Source organism: Eulemur rufifrons, chromosome 7 (genome assembly GCF_041146395.1).
Source record: "Eulemur rufifrons isolate Redbay chromosome 7, OSU_ERuf_1, whole genome shotgun sequence".
In the NCBI taxonomy this organism is placed as follows: Eukaryota; Metazoa; Chordata; class Mammalia; order Primates; family Lemuridae; genus Eulemur; species Eulemur rufifrons.
In genome coordinates this window covers 15,356,858-15,373,383 of record NC_090989.1, presented here as the reverse complement: position 1 = coordinate 15,373,383, position 16,526 = coordinate 15,356,858, and the positions used below count along the sequence as shown (strand labels likewise).

The 16,526-nt window shown below is 40.3% G+C and overlaps 2 protein-coding genes across 4 annotated transcripts in view; one reads left to right on the top strand and one right to left on the bottom strand.

Moving 5' to 3' along the window:
- Positions 1–404: 404 nt before the first annotated feature.
- RWDD2B (RWD domain containing 2B) lies at positions 405–12,854 on the bottom strand. The gene is made up of 6 exons (XM_069472408.1): positions 11,552–12,854; positions 6,748–6,921; positions 3,844–4,070; positions 3,687–3,754; positions 3,203–3,565; positions 405–2,232 (listed from the first exon to the last, which is right to left on the bottom strand). Exons 3-6 carry the CDS (start codon positions 4,048–4,050, stop codon positions 1,998–2,000), a joined length of 873 nt encoding a protein of 290 aa, XP_069328509.1. The 5' UTR covers positions 4,051–4,070; positions 6,748–6,921; positions 11,552–12,854; the 3' UTR covers positions 405–1,997.
- A 1,810-nt stretch (positions 12,855–14,664) lies between these two features.
- Positions 14,665–16,526, top strand: part of USP16 (ubiquitin specific peptidase 16) — a 27,959-nt gene continuing 26,097 nt past the window's right edge. For 2 of the 3 annotated variants that reach the window (XM_069472407.1, XM_069472405.1), the window contains exon 1: positions 14,665–14,783. The gene's annotated coding sequence lies outside the window, so the exon portion shown is untranslated. Of the gene's footprint in view, positions 14,784–15,696; positions 15,760–16,526 lie in introns of all 3 variants that reach the window. The other variant, XM_069472406.1, reaches the window with a different exon arrangement.

The window sequence follows — 16,526 nt, the reverse complement described above, 5'->3', positions numbered from 1 at the left end:
TGTATCAGATCAATACATTGAGAAATAGTCATTGTGGAACAAATACACATGCAATCATAGTGAACAATTTTATGTTTAAACATGCCTACATATCAAATATACAATCATTGATAGATGTCTAAGGAAGCTATATTGCTCCTTGTTAGTATGGTGATTAGTAAAAAAAATTTAAAAAGCTAGATTGCTTATACTGTGACATTTAACTACAGTTTATCCATTTTTCCAAAGAATTTGCTAATCATGTGATTTGAAAATCTGTACTTCTCTTGCTTACTATGGCTTAATAATCACAAGTGTCTAAATTTGACAGGAGGTCTGACTCAAGGAAAAAAATTTATAAAACTACTTTATTACATTTTGTTTTTATGTTACATTTGAGATCTTACATATTAAACATAGCAATGTGGTTTTTAAGATAATGTACAAAGAATGAAAAAGTTGTAGCAGTTTAGTTCTACTTAAAGCAATATATGTATCGTCTGCCCCCTGTGGTGGTCTCTAGGGATGTCAGATACCATGTTCTATAGGGTATTTTATCCAAATCCGGTAATGGCTAGAGGAGTCAGAAACTCTAGACACACAGCTAGTCCATCTGGCTGTCTGGTGGCAGTAGAGGAAGAACTGAGATTTCCAGGGCAACTGACAGGGCCAATGGGAGGTGGGCAGAAAATCTAAGGAGGTACATAAGACTTTCATCCAATACAGGCACTGTGCTTTAAATACCATTGTGATTCTCATTTGTGTTTAACCACCTTTGTAAGATCTACTACATTGCCTTGTTCCAGTTTACTTTTTGTGACTGCTATAATACATTGTATTACCGTAATATATGCTATATTTGATTTAGTGATGGACATAGTTTGCCTCTGACTTTTTACTAAGATAAACAATGTATCGTATCTCACCCCAACTTCATTCCCCCAACCAAGTCTGACTCTTTAAGAAGTATCCAACACACGGTATGAACCTGAGTGCTAGCAATTAGTAAATATTTAATGAATTCTTTTGGAACTGATTTATGGAGGGCCTCAAAAACCAAGTAGTGTGTTTATTTGACTCTAGGTCAATCTGCCAAAAATACATTTATAGAAAGCCACTTCCAGAATGAAAAATTTGTCTACATATAATTTGCCAAAAATGAATTCTCTAAGTTACTAATGAATTTTTGAGGCATGTTAACAAAGTTCAGGTTCTACTCATACCTTATCCTTCTGTGAGGCAAGCCAAAGAGCAGGAGCAGAGCATAAGTACATAAAAATAGAGATGAACTGCAAACTCCATTTAAGAAAAAGTTCAATTATTTGTTTATTAAATGGTAGATGCAAAACTAAAGCTTTGAAAAAAACTATTTGATAAACTACCTTTTCACTGCTAATAAAGAGCTTAGAAATTAAATAAAACTAGTTTTATTTCATAATAAGACCTCTAGAGATAGGCAGATCAGCAGCTCAACAATGTGGGGACTAGCATCTCTGTGGTTCTCTTGGCCCTTCCTTCCCTTTTAGTTGAGGGCACTACTCCAGCTCCAGCTGTTACTTCAGAAAGAGGGGGAAGAGGTGGCCTAGCTGCATCTATCATTTTGATCAGGAAGCAAACGTTTTCAGAAATCCCCAGGCCACCTGTAGTTGCAAAAGAGACTAAGAGGATGAGCAATTAGCTTTTCCAGGTTCTATAGTAGAAGCAGGTAAGGGAGAAGGGGGTTGGGAATGACTGCAAAGTTGGACACTAATGTTACCTTCACAGATAATTTCCTTTCAAAATGGGTAATTTATATGTCAAGAAATTTCTATCAATAATTTTAAGATTATAATTTGAAACTTAGTTTTGCTTTCAATCATGACATATTTTTAACAGATGCATTCCATCTATACTACTTTTTCTGTATTTTTCCCCCACAGTCTACAATGGAGCTAACATAAGATTACTTAATCTTTCAAGAAAAAGTGGGAAAAAAAAAATCAAAAGGCCAAAATACTTTGAACTACTCTTCTACTCAGTCATTGTCCTTCCACACCAAAGAACATCTGAAAAACATCCCCACATCCACTGGCATTTAAGAACTGATACAGCTGACCAAAGTCCATGTGGTTTCCTCTGGCTCCACTAACACTGAACACTTTTTCTTCAAAAATAGAAAATTTCCTTTGTCTTTCCATTTCCTCATTTGTGCCATCAAAAGGAATGTCTTCTCGATGGCGAATTAAAATTCTCTTCCAGTTTAATTTTCTGAGTCTGAAAAGAAATTTTCACAGCAAAAATTATCAAAATGGGTTGTCTATTCTAAAGCACTGAAAGCAGAAGTTATAAAACAGATTTATTCTATGCCTTTTCCTAGAAGTAAAAAAGCCTACTTTTATCTCACAGGAATTTATTTTAATCAAATGTGATTCTGGTCATAATCCCATCCTCAGACTCATTTATTACCATTACTAATGTCTCATATCAGTATATTAAAAATGTGGAAAATTGCTGAATCTCAAATTACTGAAGGAACTTAGCAGAAACTTATGTAGGATATCAGTAGAGAAATGAGAAGACTGGCAGCAATTCTAATGCTTCCAGAAAGCCCCTTGTTTCACAGGGTGTACAGTTTATGATACCACTAGATGAGGCAAGAATCAGATCCATGGAAATAGATGGGATGGTAGACAGGGCCTTGGGCAGAGGCTCAATTCATTCAACATGCATTTACAGAATGGCTCCTATGTGCACTGTGGCAGGTGAGGGGAAAAATGCATACTATATGGGATTTCTGCCTTATCCACTGACTTGAGATTGAATCCCCATGCAAATATTAATATAACCCCCAGGACATACTTATTTCCACATCTCTAGTACAGTCATGCATCACTTAACAACAGGCATACATCCTGAGAAATTCATCTTTAGGCTATTTTGTCATTGTGTGAAATTCATAGAGCATACTTACACAGATCTAGATGGTACACATTTTTCACATGGAAAAACCCATGTGAAATGCCCCAGCACCGTTACTGAATGTCAATCATTTCCTCTACTTGATCTGCAATGCCAATATCAAGTGCCATATATCAGGTTTCTATATATGCTCCATTATAGTCTTACAGGACCACTGTCATATATGCAGTCCACTGTTGACCAAAACATCTCTATGTAGCACATGACTGTAACTTGTTTAGTATTAAAATTATTGACATGATATATAAAAAATGTGAAAGCAAACCTTGACCAAAATTCTTCACAGGCACTTTGTGGTCCTTCCACACAAACAACACCAGGTTTCCCAGGCATGCTAAACCCAGACAGGGAAAGCTCCTTTGCCCACTCTAGAATATTCTTTCTTTTACATTTGTTGTAGATATGATGGCTATAGATCCAGAGTCTGGTGAGGATGAGATCGACTGACTGGATTGTGCTTCCTGTGATGGGGGAAGATGAGATATCTTTGCTGACATAGTCAGAGGCATGTTCTCTAACCCACTCTGTGGCATTCAATATACAGACATCACCAAGACAATTCTTTTGCAAGTATGCAGTCAGATCTGTGTTCAGTTGAGTCTGCTGGGATCTATTCAACAATACTGATCTGATGGAAAAGATATGGGAAAAAATTAAATCAATTTTCTTAGAAGAGAAAAACTTGAGAATTTCTTTTACTCTCAGATTAATTTTGACCTCTAAAGTTGGGAAGAGTTTCTGTAACATACCTGACGGTAATTTCAGGCAGAACTGCAGGGTACTTAAAGGGAAGAATACAGGCTAGAGAAAACATCACCTGATTAAAAAAAAGAAGAAGAAAAATGCCCTGAGTGCTGTTCCAAACCTTGACACATTTAAGTTCTTCCAAAGATAACACTGAATTACCATTGCTTCCTCAGATAGGTCCAGGTTCATATTGATAGTAAAGTAAACTTTTGAAGAGCGCCCCTCCATTGTCCTCTTTTCAATACAAGCTTTCAGTTCTGCTAAAGCCAGCTGGTCATTCACTATGAGTTCATTCTCACCAGGGAACATACTGGTTAGCAGGTCTAACTCAGAGAGCTGGGCCTCCGCCTGCTCTATCTCAATCATTTTCGGACACCCGTAAGTTTCTAAGGAGGTAAAGAGAAGAGAGACAATTTACATACACAATCTTGAAAGAACTCAATAGATCAACATGGGTACTTAATAAAAATGTATTAGATTTCTTCATAACTTGTGAAAATTAATCAATCTCTTTCCCCATTATTCTACTTTCTGATGTAATATGCTAAGACCAAAAATGTGGGACAATCCAGTGAGAGCCATGAAACCCTAATAATAACTAGGTATCAAATTCCTCTCTCCATATCTAGACAGTTGATCTGGCATCTTCAGCTACCACAATGAGCAATTTCATTGAAGTAAACCAATTACATAGCCAAAAAGCTATATCAATAATATACCCAGAAGAGAGCATATGACCGGTTACATTGGAAACCTAGAATGAACAGAATGAGTAAGAGAATTTAGTTATGTGGATAGTTAATTTCATCTTCCTAAGTAAATATTAATGTCTATTAGTTTTTAAGGAGAAGAATGTAAAGAAGGGAAAATAAAGGCAAATTATCCCATAGCTCAAGTAACCCATTAACATTAAAACAAAAAATACAAGGTTAGAAAATTCAAATGGTAGATGAAAGTTGAAAAAGGAAGATAGTCTCCTGCTTGGGGCCTCCACCACTACCCACCTGAGTCCCTCATCCAAGGCTAAGAGTTTCTGGTGTTTCATATCAGAAAAATTTTAAGCATTATACATATACATATGTGAAAGATACACACTGGTATAATGTATAAATATATGGAGTGAGAAATACACAGTATACATAAAGTATATACAAAGGGGATCATATATACCCTTTTCCTCCTACTTGCTATCCCCCTCCCCACCAGGTATATTTTGGAAATCTATTCATTGTCAGCACATAGTGATTTCATTCTCATGGCTGCTTGTCTTGCTGAATCCTTTTGGGAAGGAAAGGCCCGAGTCCCTACTCAGACTTTTCTGAGACCATGCTGATTAGGGGTGGGGATTGAGGTGCCTCATACAGTTCAATGAGGGTGGAATCTGGGTTCTCTTTGGTGGTGTGGGTATGGGCAAGACCACAGTATTTTCTGTGGTATTTGCCTGCTATAGAGCATTTATCGTCTAAATGTTTTCTGTTTTGCTAGGCTGCCTCTTTCTTGGTCCTTTAGCTGCAGAAAGCAGGCTTTTGTTAGGGCTTTTATTTATTTATTTTTACTCTGCACTCTTGATGTTTCTGGCTTGCTGCTTCTTCAGTGTCAAGTCTGGGATATCTGAGGCAAAAAGAAAACCCAAAAAAGTCACCATCATGGGCCGGGCGTGGTGGCTCACTCCCATAATCCTAGCACTCTGGGAGGCCAAGGCAGGAGGATCGTTTGAGCTCAGGAGTTCAAGACCAGCCTGAGCAAGAGCGACACCCCATCTCTACTGAGTGAAAGAAATTAGCTAAACAACTAAAAAATATATATATATGTATAAAAATAAAAATTAGCCAGGCATGGTGGCGCATGCCTGCAGTCCCAGCTACTCAGGAGGCTGAGGCAGACGGATTGCTTGAGCCCAGGAGTTTGAAGCTGCTGTGAGCTAGGCTGATGCCATGGCACTCTAGCCTGGGCCACAGAGTGAGACTCTGTCTCAAAAAAAAAAAAAAAAAAAGAGTCACCACCATGTCCTTCCTTGGGTCCCAAGGTCTCTAGCCAGTCTGCTCTCTTCTCTCCACATTTTAGAGTCTTCTTGTGTTTGTTTTATGTATAGTGTTCAAAATTCTTAGTTGTACTTAGCAGAAAGAATGAAGAAAAATACATCTATGTCTACTCCATTTTTGTCCCAAAGTGGAAATCCCTACAATATTTTTACTTAGCAATTTAGCAAAAGAAAAAAAAAATAATGCCTGGTAATTGTCATAGGGGAAAAAGTTGTTATAAGGAGAGCTGATCTAAAAATCTCAATCATATAAAGGTTACTTAAGGAATAAATCAGACAGCATATAAACAAGTGTGTGTAAAGATATTCATCGCATCATTGCTTATAAGAAAAATAGCAGAAATGACTTATGGAAAACTAGCTTAATAAATATACATCCAAACAGTAGAATATTATGAGGTCAATAAAAAATGTATATTGATGCTGAGCACGGTGGCTCATGCCTCTAATCCCAACAGTTTGGGAGGCCAAGGTGGGAGGATCACTTGAGGCCAGAAGTTCAAGACCAATCTGGGTAACATAGCAAAACCCCATCTCTACAAAAAATGAAAAAAAATTAGGTGGGCATAGTGGTGAGTGCCTGTAGTCCTAGCCACTCAGGTGGGTGAGGTGGGAGGATCACTTGAGCCCAGGAATTTGAGGTTGTAGTCAGCTATGATAATACCACAGCACTCCAGCCTAGAGCAACAAAGCAGAACCGTATCTCTATTAAAAAAAAAAAGGTATATTGACATTGATGTTCAGGATACATGGCTACCTGAAAAAAGTAGATTGTAGAGAAATATAAATAGTATGATATTACTCTTACATGATCACATATACATGAAAATAGTCAGAAAGTGAATTCACCAAACAATTAAAAGTTGGCTAAAAGTGATTGAGGGAACAAGGAAAAGACTTTCACTTTTCAATTTGTGTGCTTTTATATTGTTTGAAGTTTTATGATTAGCATGCAGTACTTCTAAATTCAGTAGGAAAAAAAATAGCTCCATCCCATTGCTGCAAAGGAAAACTTGGCTTACCTTCTTAAAGAGATTTTACTCTGTGAAATCAAACACAATTATTTAGGACAGTGGTGTCTTCATGGTGTTCTTTCTCATCCTCCATAAGGATTTATCAAGCAGTACTATAGGTGGAGCTTCATCCTTCATGCTTTCCTATAGCTCTCTATTTAGTCTGAGGATCGGGATGTATATCTAATAAGACACATAACAACAATTAAAAAAAGCTAAGTGTTAAATGAACAGTAAAGGTATTATCATGGGGATTAAGATGAGGGCATGATCAATGAAGTGGCCTACCAGGAAAGATATGAGGAAGGAAGCAGGATCTGAGCTGAACCTTGAAAGAAGAGTAGAACTTAGACAAGGGGAAGAGGAGTAGTAGTGCAGAGGGCTTCTGGAAGAAACATCTTCCAGACAGAAAAGTGGTATAAGTAGTGGTGGGGGCTGTACCCCCCTGAGCATGAGGAAAACAGAATAGACCTGAACCTGTCCCTTTCTCACAACCCCAACTACCAAGGCCTAATTCAGGGGCTCATCATTTGTATTATTTTCTCTTGTGCTAGTTATTTTGTTTGTCCCCCTAATCCCATTTTCCTGCCCAGGACTCTGGACAGCTGACCTCCACAGCATACAGCACTTGACTCTTCTGCCTTTCTTGTGTTGGGTTTAGCCTACGCTCTGGCAGGAAGTAGGAGGATGGAAGGAGAAAGAGGCCAGGGCATTTCTTTACTACTACTTCCTTGCTTTGGTGGGATTCTGACAATGGCTATAATCCTTGAAGACCACAGCTTCTGCAGGCAGCCTTTCCTCTCTGGTTCCAGCAGACCATGAGAACCTAGAGGTAGTAATGGTTCCTTTAAACCTGGACACACCTTTGTAAACAATCTCTTATTAAACAGTCTCTCCAATGTTTCAAAGGTGAATGTGTGTCTTTTTCTTGCCAGAACCTTTACTCTTCTTACCTGGACTCTGCCGCTAATGTCTCTTCATCAACTCACACTCCACACTGTCATTACAGTGATCATATGTGCTGCTCTAACAAAGGTCTAACAAGGTAGGCAAGAGAGCCCTGACTGTCTATTAGGAAAAAGTTCACACAATCAGTGGTTGGTCACCAGTGTTACAGTTTGAGAAGGAGTGGGGACGTGTTAGGTTCCCATGGGAAAGGCAAGTTGACCACCCTAACAGCTACTCAGTGGAGTGAATTTATCCTCAGTTTACAATCTGGGCTGTTAGTTTAAAGACCTGGCAGCACAAAATGCCAACACACTGAGAGTGGTTCCGATTCACAAAGGCTGCTTTGGATTATCTATTATCAAGCCCTTTAGGAATATGACTGTCCCTTTATTCAAGTCTTCTTTATTTTATCCCATGTAGTTGGGTCATTCTCTAATATCAGGAAATGGTAATGGTTCAACAATTTAGCTAGTTCATTGCATGGAATTTTTGAAAAGCAAACAAAGTTCTTCCACTTAAAATGAAATGCAAATTATCCACAGGTGACAGATCAGTAACTGCAATGGGGTCCTGCCAAAAGCACATTAAGTATTATGGGAATGAGTAAATGTGGTGGGGTGTTGCATTTATTAAGATTAATGGAACATGAATCAGGAAAATAAGAAGCACTCTTGCACACACTGAACTGTCTCCACAGATCCAAGTAAAAATCAATGTCAACATTACATCATTCCTAATCCCAGTACGGTATCAACTGATGTCCTTAAGACACTATTTACCAGGGTGTCAATGCCATGCTGGGGAAAAAAAAAATCACAGAAAACATTTTGTGCTTAAATAAGCTCTTGAAATGGTGAATGACAATAAAGTTCAACAGGTTTCTTTAGGGTAACCATGGGTCCTCGTTAGCCTGCTGCCATGATCCTGGTTTATGGCTGTCATCCTATTGTCTTGACTAGCTTAGTATTTATCCTAGACAAAAGTGACCCTATTTGGACAACAGATTATATGGGTACACTTTTTATGTGTGGTTTCTCAGTGTCTTGCTAGATAACTGTATGTGCTGTGAACTTCCAAGAGGGATGTTCACTATGCTGAGTATCCCAAACCTATTTAAGTCCAGAACATATTTTTCCAGGCCAAATGGTATTAGATCTCCTCTCCACAGAACAGATCAGGATTCCTTGCTTTGCCATCTAACTTAAGTAGTTTAAATATTACCACCTTCATAGAAGATGGTGGGTAGCTTTGGTAATATTTATTTATGTTTATTAATATTTATTTTTAAAAATTTGAAGTTATCCTTTTCAAATAACTGTTAGAGCTGCAAACATTCCTCCCTCCTTTAATCACAATGTTTTCTTTACTAACCATTGACTTCATATAATTTTACATCCTACTATTTGCACTTGCTATCATAATTTAAATATTGGCTGTTATTTTTTTTAAAAATCCTCATAAGTATTTAAAATTCCTGGACTTAGAATTTCATAAACATCTTTTTAGTCTGTTTTGCAGTTGAGAAATATAGGGAACAATTCATTAGGTAATTATTAAAGGATGTGAATTTACTTTAGTTTTTATTGCAGTAGTTTAAAATATGGACTCTGTTATCAGATTGCCAAGGTGCAACTCCTGAGTCTGCCACTTACCAACTGTGTGATCTTAGGTAAGTGGCTTCATTTATCTATGCCTCAGTCTCCCCATCTCCAAAATGGGAATGAGAGGGTTGCTATGAGGATTAAATGAGAATGTGTGGAAAGTGCCTGGGAACAGAGTGCTACGTGAGTATTTTCTGTTGTTATTATTATTAGTGTTATTCATTCAGCAAATGTTTATCAGGCACACCCAATATACTCAAACATTTTCTTTGGGACTAAGAATAAAACAGTGAATGAAAGTAACAAAAAAATCTCTGCTGAAATAGAGGTTTAATCTAGTGGAAGGAGACAATGAAATCAAAATACAAATATATACACCCAGTAGATAACTGTTATGGAGAAACCTGAAGGATAAGGAGCAACAGTGGGGCAGTAGGCAGTCAGACTGTAAACAAGGTTGTCAGGAAAGGCCCCTCTTCTAAGGTAACTGTGAGGAAGAGACTTAAAAGAACTCAAGAAGGAAGCGGTGTGTTTACTGGGGCCAAGAGTGTTCCAAGCAAAGGCGACAGCATGTTCAGGGTGCCAGACGACCTGGCTAGAGCAGAGTGAGCTGGGAACAGGGTCATAGAAGAGGAGGAAATGAGGGCCCATTTATCTTGGGTCTTGTAAGGCATGGCCAGGACTTTGGATTTTATCCTGACAGATATGGAATGCCACTGGAGGGTTTTGACTTATGAAGAGGCCCACACTTGCTGCTATGGAGGATATTGTAGCAGAAAGCAGAGAGACCAGACAGGCCCTGCAATGATTTGAAGAGAGATGATGGTGGCTTGCATAAGGGTTGCAGTGGTCAAGGTGGTGAGCAATGTTCAGGTTCTGGACAAAGAGCGAGAGTAGAGCCAACAAGGTTTACTGATGAATTACATGAGATATATAAGAATGACTCCTAGGTTTTAAGATACTGAAACAATGGATTTGCCATTTATTTTCATGGGGAATATTGTGGAAATCTAAAGCTTGGTTTTAGACACATTAAGTAATTGCAAGGTTTGTTCCAGGTGGGAACCCGAAAAGTAAGTATACGACGGAATGGAATGTGGTTAATGCAAAACTTAGGCTTGTAAAACAATAGCCGCAGGAGTCTAGAGAATCCCCAGATGTTGTAAATCTAACAGACAGCTACAGCCACCATTCCTTTCCACCTGCCCCCCATAGGGATGAAGTTTATCCTTCCCTCTCTCTCCTGATAAGAATGAGGCCAGAGCTGAAGGATGGATGTGACTGGGGCAGGGATCCTAGGAGCTGGTTGTTTGAAAAAGAATTAATTACAGGCAGCTGTCCTGGCCCACTTATTTTTACTCCCCCCCTGCCCAGAAACCCTCTATAAAATCCAAGGCTCTCCCCTTTTCTTTTGTGGACGCTTTTTCACCTCCACCCATCTGCACCCAGATGCTCTAAATAAATAAATAAATAAAAATAAAACAAACCCAGCATTTTCCTACACATGAGGCTTCCTGTCTCTTTCTCTCAGCTCTGGACCTAACAGTAATGAAGTCTCTTTTAAGACACCTATTAAGTACAGATGTCCAGCAGGCAGTTAGATATACCATTATGGAGTGAAGAGATTTAGCTGGAGATACAATTTTGTTTGTCATCAACACTTATTTAAAGCTATGCATTTATTTAAAGTCACCCACGGAATGAATGAAGTTGGGAGGGGGTCCTGTTGAGTGTGGGGTCCGGAAGATGAAATGGAACTACCAAAGAAGTGTGGGATGGAGGGGCATTTGAACAGACAACTACGGGAGTCATACTGTAAGTCACTTATTTGTCAAATTATTTTCGTTGATGAGATTTCAACCCCCAAAAAGACCCTCAAGAGAATTTTCTGACTCAAGATTTCAGAGAATGCTGTAACAACTTTGACTGAAACTTGAGATTCCTGAGTGAAATAATTCCTTTTCTTCTTCTTTTTTTTTTTTTAAAGAGCTGCCATGGTGCTGGAGGGGCACGTCCCCAGGTCCCCAGCGCGTAGAGGCACAGAGGTATCGTCCACCTAACACCTGATTGGGCCTCAGCGGGAGGTCCCAGCTGTGAAGGGGGACGGGGCAACGCTGGGTTAGCTCTCACCAACCACAGGATGTGTAGCGGGAGTGAAGGCGGTGCCGTCACCTCCGCAAGTTCCGGGCAGGTGGTACCGGTCGCCACAGCGTGGGAAAATCCTAGTCTCGTTTACCATTGGCGCCAGCAATCGGAAGACTCACCTCGAGCCGTGCCCCGCTCACTGCTGTGACCCCTGGTTTCTTGGCTGTACAGACAACTCAATTTTCCTAGGGAAGGAGGCTCAAAATTCCAGCATCCGGCGACCCGAAGCTTGCAAACGGCCGCGCGGGTCGGGCTAGGGGAGCTGAGATAGCTCGCTCCTGGGAGGCGCATGCGCGCGCGCGAGGCTGCGGGGCCCGGAAGTCAGAGCAGCCCCGACCTGTAGGCCTGGGGATGCGGCAGTGTGCTTTCCTCCGTAGTTGGAGCGACCGGGGGAATTCTTTGGTCCCGCTGCTTGCTTCTCAGTCGCAGAGTTTTCATTCTTACCATTCCATCCCAGCCTCATCGTCGTTTCTCAGCTGCTGCCACTGTCAGAGGATAGCGGGCACTGTTCTGGGGCAAGGATTGGTCCATTAAAGTGACGCTCCTCAAACTCGGACAAGTGTAGGAACCATTCAGAGATCTTATTGAAATGCAGATCAGGATTCGGTAGGTAGGAGTGAGGTCCCAGATTCTGCATTTTTAACATCTTCCCAAACAATGATGATCTTCCTTGTCTCTAAGCCGTGGAGTTGGAGGGCATTAGGGAGACGTGAGCGTAAATGGATGGCGGTCTTGGCGGCCTTAGGTGTTGCCCAAAAACCAAGGTGGCTTAACTGTGTGAATGCAGATTTATCTCTAGAGATAAAAGGACGGTTTGAAGGATATTCCAATACGACAGTAATAAGAAATGTTTTTCTTCCCTATCCAAGTATATACAGTACACTTTATGTCACATGTTCATTTTAGTAATGTCATACAATTTGTAAATACTGACGTTCATTGATATTAGATATCATCACTGCGAACTTTCAAAAAAATTGATAATAGTATATAGGTCTTCATAGGTGCATCTTCTACTTGGTGTTTCATGAGCATTTTTAAAGTCATATAATTTACTTCTTTTTCCTCCAATTTTTATTCTGAAGAATTTCAAGCATAAAGCAAAGTTGAGAGAATTTACAGTGAAGCAGTAGAGCAGTTCTGAAGGGAAGAAGAAGGAAGGATTTCCCCCTCTCCATTTTGCAATGTCCAAAGACATTTTGGGTTGTCAAAACCGGAAGGATGCTACTGGCATTGAGTAGGTAGAGTCCAGGAAGGCTGCTCAACTCCTGCAATTTACAGGATCCCCCTACAACAAAGAATTTGCTGTTTCAAAATGTTGATAGTGTTGAGGTCAAGAAATGCTGATCTAGAGACTATCATAACATTTTACCAGCTTTGTCACATATCTGACTAATCTGTTTTGATATATTTCAAAGTAAATTGCAGACATTAGTACAGTTCTCCCTAAGTACTCATCATGCATATCATTGCAGTTCAAATTAAGTTTTTTTGAGATAAAAATAAAATGCATATCTTAAATATACATTTGAGTTTTAACAAATGCATACACCTATGTAACTCAAATCCTATTAAGATATAGAACATTACCATCACCCCAGAAAGTTCCTTCATACTCCTTCCTAGTCAGTCCCCACCCAACTCCCCCAAGAGGCAACCATTGTTCTGATTTTTTCTCACCATAATTAGTTTTGCCTGCTCTAGAACTTCATATGGTTGGATTCATACAGCAGGAAATTTTGTGTAAGGCTTCTTTCACTCGGTAAAATATTTAAAAGATTCATCTATGTATTGTGTGTATCAGTTTCTTTTGATTGCTTAGTAGTATTCCATAGTATGAATATACCACTTTTTCCATTCTTGTTTTGATGGAAACCTGGGCTGTTTCCAGTTTGGCGATTATGAATAAAGCTGCTGTGAACATTCTTGTACAGTATTTCATTTCTAATGACTATATTTCTTCAGTAAACATTTATTAAGCACTTACTGTGTTCCAGGCACTTCTAGGTACTGGAGTTATAGCCATGAACAAGACAAATATGTCCTATCTTCCAAAGAGCTTGCATTTGCATATTTCTGTATATGTATGAGGAGGGAAAATATATAGGTAAAAATGAAATAAAAAATACCAGATAGTGATAATTGCTGGGTAGAGAAGTAAAATAAGGCGATGTGAGTGATCATATGACTGTTCCTTACATTGCTCTGCAAATACCTTTGCGAAGAAGTGACTTTTAAGTTGCGAACAGAATGAGAATAAGATACAGACCATGGAAGATCCAGGGAAAGAGAATTCCAGTCAGAGGAAGTAGGAACCACCACGACCCAAAGGCTCTGTTTTAGAATAGGGACCGAAACCAAACAAAAAGAAAAAGGACCTGTGTGGCTGGAGCTCAGAGAAGAAAGTTTTAAATTATCTCAGCAGTAAAGGGAAGGAGAGCCAGTTTCCCCGAAATTTAACCAATTGTTACTCTGGCCAATTTGGTGGGTTAGTATGCCACTATTTTAATCTACTTTTATCTGATTACTAGTAAGGATGGACATTTCTTCATTTATTTGATGACCAGTTGTTCTTTTATGATGAATTACCTGTTTACATCCTTGCCTGTTTTTCTACTGAGACCTGATTTTTTTTTTCTGTAGCGATTACTGTGTCTTCTTTATTAAATTAAAACTCCAGGGCAGAGAGGTCTATGTGCAATTCATTTCAGAGAGGGCTTGGCACAAAGTGTGCACTTAAGTATTTTCAACGAATAAACAAATGTTTGAAACTTTTACCTCCTGCAATTTCTCTTTAATAGCATCTTTCAGTTCTGCTTTAAAATTCACTCTCGAATTTTATCTGTTTATTCTGATAAAATTCTGCAGTAAGGTTAATTCAAGAAAATTTACGTAATTATAGAAATTGACAGGATTAGGGGAACTGAGAGAAATTTCAATGTTTCCCCTCTTAGCCAGCCTTCATATGTAACGTGCTTAAGAAAGGTACCCGTCCTGGAGACTCAAAGGCTCAGACCACCACGAGGTATCCACATTTTATAAGTATTTAAATAACTTCATATTTACACCTGAGCAGGAAAAGTCTTTGACAGCCAAACAGCTTCGCGCGGTAGCGGCGCCCTTGCTTCCGGGGCGGGCTGTGCGCAGCCGCAGATTAACAAACGCAGAGCTGGGGGACCCTGGGAGTCGAGCCATTTCCCATAATGCTGCGTCCCGGAAGTTGTTGCTTTCTAGGGGTCACTCTGGCTTCGGTTCTGACCCTCTCTATTCGTCACCGCGAGGAAGACGGAGCTGGCTGCCCAGCCGAAAGGCCCATTAGGGGTGATGCAGTTATGGGCGCTGTCGCCGTGGGTGAGTTCTGACCCCACTGATTCGGAGTCACCAATCGCCTGACTTCCTGTGCTCGGAGTGCCCGAATTTTCCGCCCCAGCCTCGTTCTCGAAGGCCCTTCTTGAGCGTGTTACCCGGCTCCTTCCTGGTACTGCGTTCTCATTGGCTGCATATCTTGTCAATTCCAGGAGCTGGCAAATGAATTGCCGGTGCTGGCGCCCTTCTCGACCCCGTAGACTCCGAGGATCCCCCGTGGGTGCCGAGCAGTTGGAAAGGGTGGGGAGGGGAGGAGAGGTGAGATGTGGCAGGCGACAAGCAAGTGGTGGGTGGCGCGCGGCAGGGAGCACCCTATGAGTTGGGGCTGGGTTTGCAGCTGCGTCAGTACGGTTGTTTGGAAAAGCAGGATCTGTCACCTGTCCGAATGGATGCTTTTAGGAGAGGACCAATCTATGCAAAACTTGAGACTTGCTGACAAAGTTTCTCACACGTTTACATTTTCAATGGAACCGAGTAGGCAGGGGAAGACCGGGAGAGCAGAGAGAGAAGGGAATTGGATTAATGTGAGAGCTGGCAAGACTGGCTTTGATTTAAATTCTGTGGCGAGTCCTGCAAAGAGTAATTTGACTAAGACGCTAATTCTCATCCGAAGACTCTACCTGAAGAATCCTATAAATTGATGTTTTATAGCTGATGGCAATCACAGTTCTCTTCTTATGACTCATTAGTTACCTTATAGTGGTCAAAAATTTACTGGAGCTCTTTCCACAGCATTGGAATGACCTACTATGTTCTCAGTCTGCAGCAATTACAATTCGTCTTTCAAGTTTTTCTTTGGCGTCTGAGCTATTGCAGTCCCCAAACCAGATTTACTAGTGCTGTCTTCACTACTGCAGACTTCTGACTGCTTCATTCTTCACCCTTTTTTTTTCACCAGAACCTGTCTGCTTCATTCTTATGCACCTACCTTTGCACCTTGTAATCATCCTTTATGCCTCAGGTACTCTTCTATTTTTCTATTTCAACGCAAGAAGTATTTCTCGACCTACTGTGTACTAACGCTATGCTAGATGCTATAGGCAATTCAGAAGCTATGCCTAAAACCATTCCTTCTCCAGAACTTCAGATTCCAGATAGAGAAATAACATACGTCCAAATTAAAGGTTTACGAAGCAGTTCACTATAGTATCTGACAAGGGGATAGGATGAATAGTGCGCATTATAAACACTGGAGAAGTTCAGTGGAGAGGTTTATTTAAAGTAGCATGGTTGCCTAAGACTTCATTGAAATGGAGAGCTTGGAGAATTGGTAAAATTTGGAGAGGTGTAGAGAACATTCCAGCTAGGCACCTAGAGAGGGGCAAAGTGTTGTGGAGTGGAGTGTACTGAGGAGATGAATTTGACTTGGTGGGGAAGGAAGGGTGGTCTTGGAACCCAAAGATCTGCAGGTTTTTTTTTTTTTTTTTGAGACAGAGTCTCACTCTGTTGCTGGGGCTAGAGTGCCATGGCATCAGCCTAGCTCACAGCAACCTCAAACTCCTGGGCTCAAGTGATCCTCCTGCTTCAGCCTCCCGAGTAGCTGGGACTACAGGAATGCACCACCATGCCCAGCTAATTTTTCTATATATTTTTAGTTGTCCATATAATTTCTTTCTATTTTTAGTAGAGACGGGTCTTGCTCTTGCTCAGGCTGGTCTCAAAGGATCCGCCTGCCTCGGCCTCCCAGAGTGCTAGGATTACAGGCGTGAGCCACCACGCCTGGCCAAA

Excerpts from the sequence above, each read along its gene's own strand:
- RWDD2B (XM_069472408.1), bottom strand. The coding sequence starts at position 4,050 with ATGATTGAGATAGAGCAGGCGGAGGCCCAGCTCTCTGAGTTAGACCTG. Across the intron at positions 3,755-3,843 it reads ACCTATCTGAGGAAGCAATG|GTGATGTTTTCTCTAGCCTG; the intron begins GTAATTCAGTGT and ends TTTTTTAATCAG. Across the intron at positions 3,566-3,686 it reads CTGCCTGAAATTACCGTCAG|ATCAGTATTGTTGAATAGAT; the intron begins GTATGTTACAGA and ends CTTTTCCATCAG.